General features: G+C 54.1%; 1 protein-coding gene across 3 annotated transcripts; it reads right to left on the bottom strand.

The window, feature by feature from the left end:
• Window positions 1-276: 276 nt before the first annotated feature.
• PHETA1 (PH domain containing endocytic trafficking adaptor 1) lies at window positions 277-7,300 on the bottom strand. 3 transcript variants are annotated; one of them, XM_030336835.1, is made up of 4 exons: window positions 7,145-7,300; window positions 5,605-5,688; window positions 4,658-4,801; window positions 277-2,878 (listed from the first exon to the last, which is right to left on the bottom strand). In XM_030336835.1, exon 4 carries the CDS (start codon window positions 2,852-2,854, stop codon window positions 2,207-2,209), a length of 648 nt encoding a protein of 215 aa, XP_030192695.1. In that variant the 5' UTR covers window positions 2,855-2,878; window positions 4,658-4,801; window positions 5,605-5,688; window positions 7,145-7,300; the 3' UTR covers window positions 277-2,206. The 3 variants fall into 3 exon arrangements, with proteins under 3 accessions (XP_030192695.1, XP_030192697.1, XP_030192696.1); XM_030336837.1 differs by lacking the exon at window positions 7,145-7,300 and adding an exon at window positions 6,090-6,436; XM_030336836.1 differs by lacking the exon at window positions 7,145-7,300 and adding an exon at window positions 5,932-6,020.
• Between the last annotated feature and the right edge of the window lie 8,526 nt (window positions 7,301-15,826).

Genomic DNA, 15,826 nt, shown 5'->3' with positions numbered 1-15,826 from the left:
TTACAACTCCCATCCCCCCTCAAATTCTAGGATTCGAGAGGTTTACATCCCTGCTCTGACACTTTTCAGCTATGTGAACTTAGCAGCTTTCTTAACCTGAGTCTCGGTTTCCTTATCTGTAAATGGAGTTGGTATCTGCCATAACAGGTTGAGAATGTGCCTGGCAGGTATCAGGCATGGGGCACTGAGCACACACTAGTCACTTCTTTTGTAGGGCCTACTGTACCAGGCAAATCAATCAAAGATTTTGATGGGAAAAAAGGACACAATCAGCCATTACTTGACAACTTTTTATTTCAGCCTTTACATCCTCCTTCCAGGCTGCCATATCTCTGTCCCCACCCAACTACGGAGGCAGCCTGACCCCATCTTGTGCTTTTTTTGGGGGGAGGGGGTAGGCATTGTACCTTTATAGAGCTTGTACACCTGCACCAGGTTTGGGGTCAACACCTCACCCCACCAGCTGGGTCTGGCCAGGACATGGGCTCTGGGCAGCTCGTAACCTCTGTAGAGACCCAGAATCTATGAACAAGAGCAGCCATCCCCCACCTCCACTACTCAGGACTCAGGGAGGAGGAGATGGGAGTGTACAAAGACCCCAGAGGCACCTGTCAGGAGAGCAGGACTTGCTGGGGAGAAGGTAGAGAACCTGGTGAGATTCTTGAGGTGCCTTTGTCTCCAACCAAGGCTCCTGGCCCTCTTCCTGGGGCCAGTGCCAACTGCCCCCCACCCCCAGCCAAGCCCAGAGCTGGGGCACCCCATCCCTTCCAACTAGCCAACAAGAAACAAAAGCAGCAAAAACGCCAAGCTCCATTGCTAGGGAAGAAAACCACCCTAAGTATTAAAAATTAAATTAAAACTGAAGCCCCAGTCAACTGAGCCAGCAGTGAGCTGGTGATTGCAGACACAGACAGCCCCCTTTCTTCCCCAAGCTCCAGGGTCTCCAAAGACAGCAGGAAAGGGCCTCAGGGCCAAGTCTGTCTGTACCCAAGAGAGACCGTCTGGGGAAATACAGGTTGGGGCATATGTGTCCTCAGGTGGTCCCCATTGTGGGGTACTGAGGACTGTAAACATAACCCAGCTTGAAGGCCGGGGGGTGTCCCAGCCCCCCCGAGATTCTCCCCGGATGAAGAATGGCCACTGTGGTGAGTACAGTGAAACAGCAGTCGGCCTTGAAGCAAATCAAGACCTGGTCTCCCCATCAGAATATCGGGGGTGGAGGTGGGCTGGGGCTGTCATGGAGCGAGGGGGTTCCAGAAGCCAAACACAGCTTGGCAGCTGTTTCTTTGCTGTACCAGATCAGCACCCGGGCCTTTTCTGGGTGCTGAGTCAGCTCACAGCCACCCCTCCCTGGGGAAACCTGCTGGAAAGTCAGTTCAGGCCCCGGCTGCCTAGCCCAGGACTGGACAAGGTCAAGGTTGGGTGAGCTGAGAGACCCCACCCCAGGCTCCGGCTCCAGGAGAAGCAGACGAAGGATGTGATTAAGGAGTGTCAGGAGGGCATGTGAGAACCGCCACAGGGACACAGACCTGGCCCAAGCCACAGGGCAGCTACTGCGCCAGGAGTACCTTCTCAAGGCCTGGCTGACGCCCAGGGTAAAGTCCGGCCCGGGCCCCCGCTCCAAGCCAAGAGCCCTTGGGACTGGGCAATCTCACCATACGCGTCTCGCAATAAAACCTGCGCCTGCGCCACCTTCTGCAACTGCTGCTGGAGACGGCCAGGCGGCCTGGAGCAAAAGGAGGTCAAACCCAGGTGTGGGGTGGCACAGCCAAGGCTCTCTCTGTCCACCTCACGGTCCAGTCAGGAGCCGCCGGGCCCAAGGCCGACGCGGGCATCGCCTTTCAGGCCACAGATCCTCATGTAGTCCCAGTCACCCCAGCGGGGGCCCGTTACCAGCAAGAGGCCTTGGCCGGGTGACTCCCGCGCGGCCTGGGGCTAGAGTTCCCCCCGAAACCAGCCGTGGGGCTTCAGGAGGCTCCCCCAGGCCCTGGATCCTCCGTGGAATCGGGGACGTGGGCCCTGCGGAGTCACACCAGCCCTAAAGCAGCCCTCAGAACCCAGCGTCTTGTCAGAGCGGAGTCCCGGACAGCGGGGCCACCGGATTTCCCTCGGGACCAGGCCTCCCGGTCTCTCTCCGGGCAGGGCCTGTGAGGCTGGGGCCCGCGTCTGGGGTCCGTCCAGGAACAGGCCCCCCACCCCGGCGACCTCAGGGCTGGGCCCGGCTCCTGAGCCACTGGCTCCTCAGCGCCCTCACCTCCTGCCCATACCACTCGTGTAGCCGGGCAAAGGAGGCCGCGTGGAGGGGCCCGTTGGGCGCCGAGGCCCGCCGCCGGGGGGGCAGGGGCGGGGGCACGGGGCCAGGCGGCGCGCCGGCGGGGGGCTCGGCGCTCCACACGGCACGGCCGTTCTCCCTGCGCGGCAGCGCGCGGGGCCGGCGCGGGGGCAGCGGGCAGCCCCCCGCCCGCACGGCCGCCAGCTGCTGCTCCAGCTCGCGCACCACGAGCCGCAGGTAGTCGAAGCTGGCCCGCGACAGCGCCTTCACCCAGCCCTCCATGGCGGCCTGGCTCTCGGCGGCCAGCACGTAGGTGCGGGCCCGGGCGCCCGCGAAGCGCACGGCGAAGGCGAACTCCTCGGCGGCCTCCACCAGCTCCACCGTGCAGCCCTCCAGGATGATGACGCCCACGGGCTCGCGGCTGGCCGCGTCCTCGAAGTAGAAGAGCATGTTGCCGCGCAGCACGAACCAGCGGCGGTGGTAGGCCGCGTGCCGGCCGCCCTTCTTGTACAGGAAGCCCGCGTTGTCCACCGGGGCGTCGCAGGTGGCGTAGAAGGCCAGGCTGCGCTCGTTCAGCTTCATGGCGGCGGGGGCGGGGGCCGGGGCCTGTCCGCAACCAGCACAGCGGTTACTCACGCGGCCGGCCGCCGCCGCCGCCGCCACCGGGTCACCCGGCGCCTCCCCCCCCCCGCGCGACCTGGCTGCCACCCTCCACGCCCCTCTTGCGCAGGCGAGGACGCTGAGGCTCCCCGGGGCAGAGGCGGCCTGCCCCGGGCTCACACAGCTCTTCAGGAGCAGAGCCAGGGCCCAAACCCTGACCGGGCCCAGAGGCCGCCTCCAAAAGAATACTGTGGATGACTAGCGCATGCCAGGCGTTTTACAGATATTAACTCATTTAATCTCGCAGCAAACCTCAGCTGGCAGGGACTAGCATCACCCCTGTTTGACCGACGGGGGAGCAAAGGACAGAGAGGTTAGTCACCAGCAGAAGGGCACAAAGCAAGTTGGGCGGAACTGAAATTCAAACCCAGGCCTCGTCAGGCACTGCTGTTTTCCTCATCCCCTGAAACCAGACCGGCTGTCTCTCCGTGGTCCCTTTCAGGTCCCAGCTCTGCTTTCATAACTCAGCTTTGACTTGCCTGGCCACGAAATGGGGATTTGAACGGAACCTATTTCAGAGGGCTGCAGAGACTCCATTCATCAGACATTTACTAAGCACCTACTATGTGCCAGGTACTGTTCCAGGCACTAGGAATAGAGCAGTAACAAGATCACTGCCCTTGTGGTACCGACATGCTGGTGGCAGGTGAGGAGGGCAGACAATTAACCAACAGGTGAAATGTCTGCCAGATGGTCTTCAGTGCTGTAGAAAATACATTGCAGGGAAGGGGCCAGGGTTTTAGGGACAAAAGGAACGTTTGATTTTAATGAGAGTCAGGAGAGTACTGAGAAGTAACATCTGAGCAGAGACCTGAAGAAGGTGAGGGACATACCAGGCTGAGGGAACAGCGAGTGCAAAGGCCCTGAGGTAGGAACCTGCTGCTGTGCTTGAGGAACAGCCAGGAGGCCGGTGAGGCCAGAGCAGAGTGAGGAAAGGGAGAGGCAGAAAAGGCTGTTATGAAATGATCCAGGTAAAGGGGACGGGGCTTGGCCCACACTTACAGGGAGGGGATGGGGAGAGCATCGTGTACTCACTTAAAGCAGAGGACTCTAATTCTATACATTTGGCCCAGTGATTTTTATCTACTTCCCTGAAAGAGTACATGATGGGGGCAACATTGGCCAGACAGGACTTACTGGGAGGTGGACCGTGGGCCCCCAACGTGGCCATACCTTCCCTGGGGGTTTTCCATGGCCACTTCATTGGGGCTTCTGTATAGGACAGTAGCTATATTTTTCAAGAGACAGAGCATGTAAAGTCCCTGGATTGCAGAAGGTGCTCAATTAACATTCATTCCCCAGCCGGGGTGTTGCCTTACTCAGGGCTTGGAGGAATGAGGTATGGCTGGTGACTCTCCTGGGAGCATCTGGCCACAGTGGGGCCAAGCCAGGCAATCAGAGCAGAGGGGGCAATTGCTTCCAACTCAATCCACCTCATCTAACTTGCGTGGGCAGTCAAGGAAGGCTTCCTGGAAGAGGCAACACAAGCTATGACTGACCTAGCAGCAGGGCCAAGGCCAGAGGCCCTGAAGGCTCAGGGTGTTTAATCCCTGCTCTGCCTACCTGACAGACTGCAGACACAGGCTGCCCTGCTCTAAGCCTCAGTTTCTCTCTCTGCAAAACAGGACTCATGCATTCTCCCCAACACCCCAACAACTCCATGTGGACCCTGGCTCCATTTCTCACAGGAACCACCCACCCTACTTGCCCCCGTCTCCCTCCTACCTCTCAGGCCACCGCTTGCCTCCCTGCCCTCTGCCCAGTCTGGGCTCGGCTTGCTCTTCTCTGGGTTCAAATGTCAGCTCTGTAGTGTCCAGGATGCGTGACCCCGGGCAAGCGTTAAGCTTCTCTGGGCCTTTGTTTCCACATCTGAAAAATGGGATCATAAGAGCACCTAAGTCAGGGTGTTGTGACAATGGCATAGTGACTATGTAGAAGGCACAGAGCATGGTGCCCGGCACACAGCACACACTCAGCAGTGGTAGCTGTAGACATTCTTCGCAGCCTTGCCAAATGCTCTCCTCAGCACTCCGTCTCAGCAAATGGCTTTAGCTTCTCCCCTCACCGCCACTCTGCACCCATCAGGCCCAGTTGATTCCCACCCCCCGCAACCTCTTCCAAATCCGTGGCCTAATCTCTGCCCTCTACCACCTCCCCACTCTAGGTCTCTATTGTCACTCGCCCAGACAGCTGCAGTCACCTCCTGTCTCCCTGCTTCCACACTTGCCCCTTCCCTGTCTGTGTTCTTCAAGGTAAGAGCCAAACTCCCTCCTAGGCCCCTCCCCTGACCCCACTATAATCCATTCCCCACAGAGGGATCCTGTTAAGATAAGTCCAACCACACCCCTCCTCCACTATAAACTCTCCCATGGCTCCCTACTTGTCCCAGTATTAAATTTGGTCCTCCCCATGGCCTCCAAGTTCCCCTCCCCTGCCTCTCTCCCCCTTGCTCATTCAGCTCCAGCCACCTGGCCTCCTTGCTGTTCCTCAAACACAGCAGCCTTTGCCCCTCTGTCTGGACTGCCCTTCTCCTAGCTTCACATGGCTGACTTCTCATCCTTCCGTTTCAGCCTGACCATCACCTCCTCAGGGAAGCAGTCCCTGACCACCCTGTACACATGAGCCCCCACCCCCATCCCCCGTCACTCTCCTATACGCCAACCTGAAATTACCTGGGTTGTCTTTGCCTGTTCTAGGAGGGCAGAGGGCTTTTTGCCTGGATTCCAGTGCCTGGCATGTAGTTGGTGCTCAAATACCTGTTGAATGAATCAGACGATTATCTTCTGAAACCCCTCAAAAGGGATCTTCTGATCCCTCCCATAAGAAGGGATCTATTCCTCAACCTGCACACATAGGTGTGGAAAATGGAGACCGAGAGGTGAAGTAACTTGCCAAAGGCACAATGCTATACCCAGAGTCATATGCTCTAGGCAACCAGCACAAAGGGGCTGATCTTGGGGTCTCCTCACCCCATTGACAGCCAAGGAAGAGCAATTTACCTGATGCTCAGCAGCCCTCCTCCCGCTACTGCCCAAATGGGGCCAGCCTGGCCCAAGGTCACCAGCCAACCCTTGCCTCCTCCAGCCCAGCTAGAAGCGAGAGGGAAAGCAGCAGCAGGGGTGCGGGCTCTGGCCTCTGGGAGGTTCTGGTCACGCACTTATCTCCTCACACTCATGCTGTTTTCCAGGAAGTTCAGAGTCCGCTATGGGCACTGCTGTTGATTCAACAGCCCATGGCCAGGCAGGAAGCTAGAGGGAGCCTGGCCTCCCTCTGGTTCCAGGGCCAAGCTGTCCCCTCGGCTTAAGACTGTCACTTCACTTTCGCCAGCCTCAGTTTCTTCATCTGCCAAATGGGCTGTGGAGTGGGTCCAATGGGCTAGAACGAGGAACACCCACTGGCAAACTATGGGAAAGGCACCAAAAGCACTGCCTCAGTGAGTCAGGCTGAGCCTCACTTATAAAATGAGAATATTAATATCCATCCCTCTGGGAAGGACTGAATAAATCCTGATGAGCCATTCTGCAAAATGTTTAGCAGGTAGTGAGCATTCAGGAAAGATGCTGTCCAAATGGCAAATAATTAGCTCAAGGTCTCCAGGGACACAGCTGACCCAGAACCCAGGACTCTGGGGAAATTGAGGCATGGCAATTTGGCACACAATTCAAGAAGCCAGACCGCAGGTGCTGAGACTGAATCCAGCTGCCACAAGTGTCCCCTAACAGTGGGCATGGGGGACAGGGTGTGGCAGCTACAGGCAGAAAAAACGTGCGGAGAACCCTGAAGGGCGCCTGACCAGCGCTTCCCCGAGCAGGGCCACAGGGACGCCAGGACCCCCGCCCCAGGCTCTAGGCTGCCCCGCTGGTTCTCCAGGTCTGGCACTGTTCCCGGCTGCCCTCTGTCCCTTTGTGTCTGGTGTGTCCCTTAAAGAACATCCAGAGCCCCAGATGAGGTGGTCAACGGCAGAAGGTGGGAGCCAGAGTTCCGCCAGAGGTGGAGGCCCCTTATGGGGCGGGGGATCACCGGCCAAGTTCGGCCCGGGCAGCTGGGATCCCTAATGGGTAAATTACCAGTGACGTGGAATCGCAAATGAGCAGCTGTCCAGCAGAGGTCTCCCCAGACGGCCGGGGGACCCCGAGGCCCACGACGGCCCGAGCCCGGTCCCGCGTCCCCTTGCAGGGCCGCCCGTAGGTCCCCCCACCAGGCCGGCCTTACCTCGCGGAGCAACCTAGGGAGGCGGCGGCGGCAGCGGGACGGGATAAGCGGGGCCAAAGGCGGCCCGGCCATGGCCCGGGACCCGCTCGGTGGCGGCGGCGGCGCTTTGTCTCCGGGGCCGCCCGGCCGGCGCAGCCGCGGGAGAGCGCCACTCGGACGGAAGGAGGCGGGGACAGCCGGACTGTCCGCGACCCGCGGGCGCGCCCCTTTAACCCTTCCCAACCCACCCTTGCCAGGCCCGCCCCCGCGTTCGTCCCACCCCCGGATTGGCCAGCCCCGGCTCGACACGCCTCCTGGGTTCGGCACGCCCCCGTTGGCACGCCCCCAAACTACTCTTAAAGGGACCGCGACTAGTTCACGAACACCCCCCCCCCCCCCCCCCACCTCCTCCCGCCGTGCCTTATCCCAGAAAAGAGGCCTAGATCCCTGAGATCCCACGCGCTTCCATGGGTAAGGACAGAGGGCGGATTTGCCCGGAAAAAATCCTCTGGGGTCTTGGGCGGGACCAGTCGTTGCAGCCCTAGGCCTGGAGTCAGAGCTCCTCCCTGGCTAGCGTTGCTAGGTTTCGCAAATTTAACTCCCTGCTAAATCTGACAAACAACTATGCTGAAAATTTGTAATTTATTTTAAATATCTGAATACAGCACATTTTGGACGTTTTGACAGTCAGTAGAGGACTGTATTATATGCATAGGGTACCTGGCAACCCTACCCCTTGCCCCATTGAAGAGGGAAAGTTCACTGAATTGAGTTGGAAAGGCGTGAATTCAAGTCCCCCTGAGTCATTTATTTAATCACTGTGGGCCTTTGAGAAGTCACTTCACTTCTTTAGGCCTCTTTCCTCAACTGTAAAATAAAGACATTCATTGTATGTAAAATTCATGGCACACAGTAGGTGCTCTCCGCAAACAGGAATTGCTATTATTTTTGTTCCACACAAAATAATACAGTTCTGCCTCCCTGGACCTTTGTTTATTTCCTGCTCTCGCTGCCCCCTCCTCACCACCCTCCAGGCCTCAGTCATTGTCCAGTCCTGGCCTGAGGACAGGAGAAGAAACAGGACAGACCAGGATCATTTATTCATTCTATAGCCTCTTACTAAGCACCTACTGTGTGCCAGTCACTGTTCCTGAATCAGCCAACAAATGAGTTCTGGAAATGATTTGCACCTGGAAGATAATCAGCCACAGCAGTGGGGTAGAAAGAATGAGAGTGAGGTTTTAGACCTCAGAGAAAGTCTGTCTGAGGAGCAGAGACCTGAATGAAGTGAGGGAGACCATTATCCCAGGCAAAGGAAACAGCCAAGTGCAAAGGCCTGAGATAGGACCATCCCAAGCCTGTTTGAAGCACAGAGAGCCGGCCAATTGGGGCTGGAATCAAGTGAGCAAGTGCAAGAATGGTAGGAAATGAGGTCAGAGAGTATTGGTAAAGCCCGGTTGCTTAGGGCCTTGTGGGTCATAAGAAAGATTTATTTTGAGAAGCATGGGGAGCCATGGGAGGGTTTTGAGAACATGAGAGTAACATTGTCTGTCTTAGGTTCAATATGGTCCCTGGCTGCTATGAGGAGGACGGAGTGATTGTAGGGAGCAAGGGTAGAGGCCAGGAGACCGGGGAGGATGCTATTTTGGTCGTCTAAGCAAGTGATGGTGGTGGCTTAGAGCAAAGCAGAGGCAGTGGAAGTGGAGAGGAGTGGCTGAATTCTGGAGCTTACCTGATAGTAAAACCAGCACAGAGGAAAGTAAGGCCAAAACCCACAGCCTGAAGAGAGACAGATACCTAATGGTATCTGATATTGGCCAAGCCCCTGAATCCAGCTGTTGCAGACGCCATCATAATTCTTCAGCAGGGAAAGGCAGGCTGGAATTTCGCCGAATGTAGACACTCACCAGATAAGGAATCGGCCAGGCACAAAGGAGTTTTGGTTTTGTGGGGAAAATCTCCCAGAGGTCTGTGCACCTTGGCTCTCAGAGCCCTTTCTGCTACGTTTAGGTTTGTCATGGGTGAAAGAGGCAGAACTCGGAAAGCAAGAGCCCGGCGTCCTTTTTAAAAAATTCCTTATTATTTATTTTAATTTTAATTGAGATGAAAATCACATAACAAAAAGTTAAGCATTTTATTTGTTTGCTTGTTTTATTTTATTTTAGTTTTAAGTAATCTCTACACCCAGCCTAGGGCTCAAACTCACAACCCCGAGATCAAGAGCTGCATCCTCCACCGACTGAGCCAGCTAGGCGACCCCAAAATTAACCATCTTAGAGTAAACATAATATATAGCATGGTGACTAGTTGAAACACGGTTTGAGGGCGCCTGGGTGGCGCAGTCGGTTAAGCGTCCGACTTCAGCCAGGTCACGATCTCGCGGTCCGTGAGTTCGAGCCCCGCGTCGGGCTCTGGGCTGATGGCTCGGAGCCTGGAGCCTGTTTCCGATTCTGTGTCTCCCTCTCTCTCTGCCCCTCCCCCGTTCATGCTCTGTCTCTCTCTGTCCCAAAAATAAATAAACGTTGAAAAAAAAAATTAAAAAAAAAAAAAAAGAAACACGGTTTGTATAATTGAAATTTGCTAAGAGAGTTGAACTTAAATGTTATCACACACACACACACACACACACACACACACACACAATGAAACACATTGATGAATGTGTTAACTAGAGTAGAGGAATCCTTTCACAATATTTATATATTTCAAAACATCAGTATGTATGCTTTAATATCTTACATTTTATTTGTCAGCTATACCTCAATAAAGCTGAAATAAATAAAAGAAAAAAGATACGGCTTCCAACTTTAAAAAGTCACCAGCACAAAATAAACAATTCGGTGAAATTGAGTACATTCGTGATGTTGTATAATCACCAACACTATCTAGTTGCAGAACGTTTCTGTCACTCCAAAATAAAACCCCACATCCATTAGCAGTCACTCCCCGTTCTCCCCTCCTCCTAGCCCCTTGGCAACCATCAATCTACTTTCTTTTTTTTTCCCCCTGGAGGTAGTGTTGACACACAATGTTCTATTAGTTTCAGGTGTACAACATAGTGATTCAACAACTCTGTACTTCTGCTCTGTTCACCACAAGTGTAATCACCGCCTGTCACCATGCAACACTGTTTTCTTTTTTTAAGTTTATTTACTTATTTTGAGAAAGGTCTCGCGCATGCACACAGGCGAGGGGGCAAGGGGCAGAGAGGGAGGAAGAGAGGGGCCCCTGGGTGGCTCAGTTAAGCATCCGACTGCAGCTCAGGTCAGCGTTGGCCGCAGCGAACAGCTGAGCATCTTTGCAGCTGGGAATTGGGGAAGCTGGAGAAGGGGCCGTGATTCAGAAGTCTGGAAAGGGGAATTGGAGAACCAGAACTGGGATGGCTGCCATCACCAGTCCTGATGATTTTACCTCCAAACCATGTCCGAGCCTGTCACTTCTCCATCTCTGCCACCACTTCCCCGTCCCAGGCCACCATCAGCTCTCACCAGGATGACTGCCGTAGCCTTCTCTCAGTCCCTCGTCTGCCCCTCCAGCCCCTGAACCTGCTGAATTCATTTTCCACTGAGGGAATCCTAGGAAAACTTAGGGCACACCAAGTGATGGGACCCTTCTGCTCAAAGCCTTTCCGTGGCTCCCCACTGACTCAGGAGCAAGTCCACCACCTTCCTGTGAGTGACAAGGCCCTACTCGTCCTAGTCTCTGCCCACCCCCACCCCCCACCCCCCCCAGCGCTTAGATGCGTGGTTTCCTATCCCCACTCCCTCAGCTTCAGCCACCTGGCTTCCCTCTGCTCCCACAATGCACCATGCTCTGGGCCTCTGCACACGTGGCTCACTTCCAGGCCCCTCTCTCACATCCTCCCTCAGCCATTGCCTCTTCCAGGCATGTGACCCCAACCCCACCCCACTGAGTCCAATGCCTTTGTTTCCTCCAGTCATTCTTTCCAACATTTATCGAGCATGACTGTGTCCCAGGCACAAGGGATATAAGTTAAAAAGACAGACAGGGGGCACCTCGGTGGTTCGGTCGATTAAGCACCCAACTCTTGATTTAAGCTCAGGTCATTATCTCATAATTTGTGAAATCGAGCCCCACATCAGGCTCTGTACTGACAGCTTGGAGCCTGCTTGGGAATCCCTCTCTCCCTTTCTTTCTCTGCCCCTCCCTCCCTCAAAATAAATAAAAATAAGCTTTAAAAATAAAATTTAAAAAAATTAATTAAATAATTAAATTAAATTAAAATAAATTTAATTTAAAAAAAGGACATGTACATGCAAGTTCATAGCGGCAATATTCCCAATAACCAAAAGGTGAAAGCAATCCAAGTGTCCATCAGTGGGTGAATGGGCAGGGGCGCCTGGATGACTCAGTGGGTTAAGTGTCCAACTTCAGCTCAGGTCACGATCTCACAGTTCATGAGTTTGAGCCCCTCATTGGGCTCTCTGCTGTCAGTGCAGAGCCTGCTTCAGATCCTCTGTCCCCCTCTCTCTCTGCCCCTACCCTTCTCTCTCTCTCTCTCTCTCTCTCTCTCTCTCTCTCTCTCTCTCAAATAAATAAACATTAATGGGACACCTGGGTGGCTCAGTTGGTTGGGCATCTGACTTCAGCTCAGGTCATGATCTCACAGTTTATGAGTTCAAGCCCCGCAGCAGGCTCTGTGCTGACAGCTTGAAGCCTGGAACCTGCTTCAGATTCTCTTTCTCTCTCTCTCTCTCTCTCTCTCTCTCTCTCTCTCTCTGCCCCTCCCCTGCTCATGCTCTGTCTCTCTCTGTCTCTCTCGCTCTCAAAAATAAAAACATTTTTTAAAAATTAAAAAATAACGAAATAAGTAAACATTAAAAAATGGATGATGGGTAAATAAAATATGGTACATCCATTAAATGGAATATTACTCAGCCCTAAAAAGGAATGGAGTTCTGGGTCATCTGGCTGGCTCAGTTGGTAAAACACACAACTCTTGATCTTGGGGCTGTAAGTTTGAGCCCATGTTGGGTGTAGAGATTACTTAAAAATAAAATATTTAAAAAACAAATAAAAATAAATAAAATGGTCAATTTTGTGCCATATGAATTTCACGTCAATAAATTGTTTTTTAAAAAGAGAGAGGGGGACGTCTGGGTGGGTCAGTCAGTTAAGGTCTGACTTCGGCTCAGGTCATGTTCTCATGGTTCGTGGGTTCAAGCCCCGCATCGGGCTCTGTGCTGACAGCTCAGAGCCTGGAGCCTGCTTTGGATTCTGTGTCTCTCTCTGTCTCTCTGTCCCTCCCCTGCTCACACTCTGTCTCTGTCTCTGTCTCTCAAAAATAACAAATAAATGTTAAAAAAATTTAATAATAAATAGAAAAGAAAAAGAGAGAGAGAGATAGACAAGTGCTCCTGCCCTCCCTTATCAGAGTGGGAAGAAAATGAAGCAACACTCATACAATACATTAGATGAAGTTAGCAGTCAAGGAAAAAAATAAGGAAAGGGCAGAACATAGGAATTGTGAATGACATTTTGCCATTTTAGCTTGGAGGAGCCAAGGAAGACCTCCCTGAGAAAGCGCTTTTCAGTAAAAACCTGAAGAAAATAAGGTCACAAGCCATGCAGATATCCAGAGGGAAAAGCATTCCTGGCAGAGGGAACAGCAAATGCAAAAGCTCAGAGGCAAGAAACATCAAAATGGCCAGTGTGGCTGGAGAAGAAAGAACAAGAAGAGAGGAGAGATGAGATCAGGAGGCCCATGGGTTTTTCTCAGAAGCCTAGGAGATGAGGAAGAACTCATAAGGAGGCAAAGGGGCACATGAAGTAGGAGAAAAAAAAAAAACACAGGAGAAATCAACTGTAGGCAGCGTACTTGGGTTTGATGACTCTGTGCCTAACCTGTGATACTATCCCGACCTCCGTTAGAAGATGGGTCCACGAGGGCAGGGAGTTTGGTCTGCTTTGCTCGCAGCGCCTGGCACAGTATTGGGCACATAGTAGGTGCTAGGTTGACTCAGGGCCTGAGCCGGTCCTCCTGTGAAGGTGCCCACGGGACCTGCCATCTCGTATCCAGATCTCGCCTCCCCTCCTTGGCTCCGTCACCAGCAGGGGAAGACCGAGCTCCAAGCTGGGGTCTGAGGCACAGATTCTTTCCACGGCGGCTGCCCCACCCCAACAGTGGGCAGGACCAGCCAGCCCCAAGAAGGAACTGAAACCGTCCTTCGCCACAGCACACTGGCCTGGCACACCGCGCACCCGGGGGCACGTGGGGGGAGGGGAGGGGAGTGACAAGAAGGGCTGGAGTCCCCGACTCCAAGGGCCCCTCCTCCCGTATATGTGCACCACCGGGCTGAGGCTGGGTCCAGAGGGGGAGCGAATTTTGCCGAAGGCATAGAGACCTGGAAGGTCTTGCCAGTTCGCTCCATAGCATTGCCAACTCCTCTCCTCATCCCCTCCCTCTCGTATGGGGGCTCTCTTTCCTCCCTCCCCAAATCCTCTCCTGGCCGCTGACCCCCCAAATTCCTGAATCCTTTCTCCCAAGGATTTAAACCTCCTCTGAGTTTCGCCTGCTCGTTAGTTAGTTAGTTAGTTAGTTAGTTAGTTAAAAGAAGGCTCAAAAAAAAAAGTAGCCTCCACACCCAACTTGGGACTTGAACTTGTGACCCTGAGAACAGACTAGAGTGTCTCGTAGTGCTCACCATTGTATCCCCAGTACCCGGAACAGTATCTGGCACATAGTAGGGGCTCAAGAGATCTCCGCCCAATGGGTAGAGTGTTTTCCTGCCCCTGAGGAGCCCCAGCTTCTTGTGGCCTGCCCGACACCCGGGACTCCACACCTCCAACCCCAAGACCACGTCCTTGTCTCCCGTTTCAGGCGGGAGAGGCCCATGAGGAACCTTTGTGGGGTAGGGTTCCCGGGAGGACCCACTGGTGTTCTCTGGCAGGAGTCCCTCAGTTGCTAAGTGGCCAAAAGCTGCACACAGACAGGCTTCAGCCAAAGAAGAATTGAGTGACTCACGTGGTGAAGAAGTCTGAGAGTAACTGCTTTTCGGGTCTAGATGTAGACATTATCGTTAGGACTCTGTTTCTGTGCCTCTGAGTTTTGCTTTGCTCTGAGTGTATTCACTGAGGCAAGATCGCTCTCCAGAAGCTCAGAGCCAATGTCCTCCCAGCTCTAAAATTTTAGAGTGGTATAAGACATTTTCTTATCGGACTGTTCTGCCTGAGCCTGGAATTGATTGTCCCTGGCCCTGTGGGTTCACCTGCCCGTCCCTGAACCGATCATTGGAGCCGGGACAGGAAGGTCAGCCCCAGGGGACATCCCGAACTGAGGCTGCTCGGAAAATCGGGTGCTGCCACCATAACAAGGGCAAGTCAGGCAACCACCCCGATGGCTTCCACTCGTGGGCAACGTCCCAAAGCCGAAGAGAGCCCAGCTTGGGACCCAGCTGCTCTCTGCACACCCCTCCGCCCTTAGCTTCCTACTTCTGCTTCTTCTAAGAGTATTGCTGAACACTTCCCTCCCTCCTCTCCTCCTCTCTGCTCCTCCTCTCCTTGGCCCTGTGGCTTCTGCTGCCTCAGAGAGGTGAAGTAACTCGCCCACGGTCACACAGCCGGCATATGTGGCAGAGTCCAGAGGCGTACCCAGGCAGCTGACCCCAGAGTCCTGCTCTTGGCCCAGGAGTAAGCCATGGCCAAGGTGGTCCCCCTAGCCCAGCCCCGGAGAGCCCTCAGAGGACGCTGCAGCCTCTGCCCTCAAGTTCATGCCTGCGCGGTGGCTCCATTCCTCCCTCCCCGGTAGCCACTTTCTACCCCTCTCTGTGTGTCTCCGGGTCTCACGCTGCAGAAGGACCTGCCTGCCCTGTGGCCATCTATGAGCCGGAAGCTCCCGCTTGACAACTGTCCCGCGGGTCCTTTGGCTCACCCTGAAGCCAGCTCAGTCGCCTGATGCTGGCAAGGCCTCGTGGCCACAAGCATGGTCACTAGGGTCTCAGAGCCACCCCGGCTGGCCTGCAGATGAGGAGTGGCCCACACTCATGTCAGATCCTCTGGGACACCCCCAGCCTCTGCCACCCTGGGGGGAGGAGACCAACTTCCCAGCCTCCAGGAGCCCGTTTTGGGGTTAAGACTGACCTTTGGAGAATAGAGGAATAGAGAAGACACATCTCCAAAAGCCCTCCAAAGCTCACTCCTGTAACTAACGCTTTTTTTTTTTTTTTTTTTACATTAAAAAAAAAATGAGGTAAGAAACGCCTGGGTGGCTCAGTTAAGTGGCCAACTGGCTCGGGTCATGATCTCGTGGTCCGTGGGTTCAAACCCCTTGTCAAGCTCTGTGTGGACAGCTCAGAGTCTAGAGCTGATTCTGTGTCTCCCTCTCTCTCTGGCCCTCCCCCACTCATGCTCACTCTCTCTCTCTCTCTCTCTCTCTCTCTCAAAAATGAATAAACATTAAAACAAATTGAGGTGAAATTCACACAACATAAAATCAATCATTTTAAAGTACAATTCAGTGGCATTTAACACATTCACAATGTACAACCACCACAGCCATCTAGTTCCAAAACATTTTCATCCCCCCAGAAACAAGACCCCATACTCGTTAGCAGTCACTCCCCGCTCTGCCCACCCCCCCCCCGACCCCTAGCAAACGCCGATCTGTTTTCTGTCTCTATAGATTTACCTCTTCTGCAGATTTCACATAAATGGAATTCACAATATGTGGCCGTCTGTGTCTGG

This window comes from Lynx canadensis, chromosome D3 (genome assembly GCF_007474595.2).
Source record: "Lynx canadensis isolate LIC74 chromosome D3, mLynCan4.pri.v2, whole genome shotgun sequence".
In the NCBI taxonomy this organism is placed as follows: Eukaryota; Metazoa; Chordata; class Mammalia; order Carnivora; family Felidae; genus Lynx; species Lynx canadensis.
This window is presented reverse-complemented; position numbering and strand designations above follow the sequence as displayed.

Coding starts and splice junctions, on each gene's coding strand:
- PHETA1 (XM_030336835.1), bottom strand. CDS start 2,854: ATGAAGCTGAACGAGCGCAGCCTGGCCTTCTACGCCACCTGCGACGCC.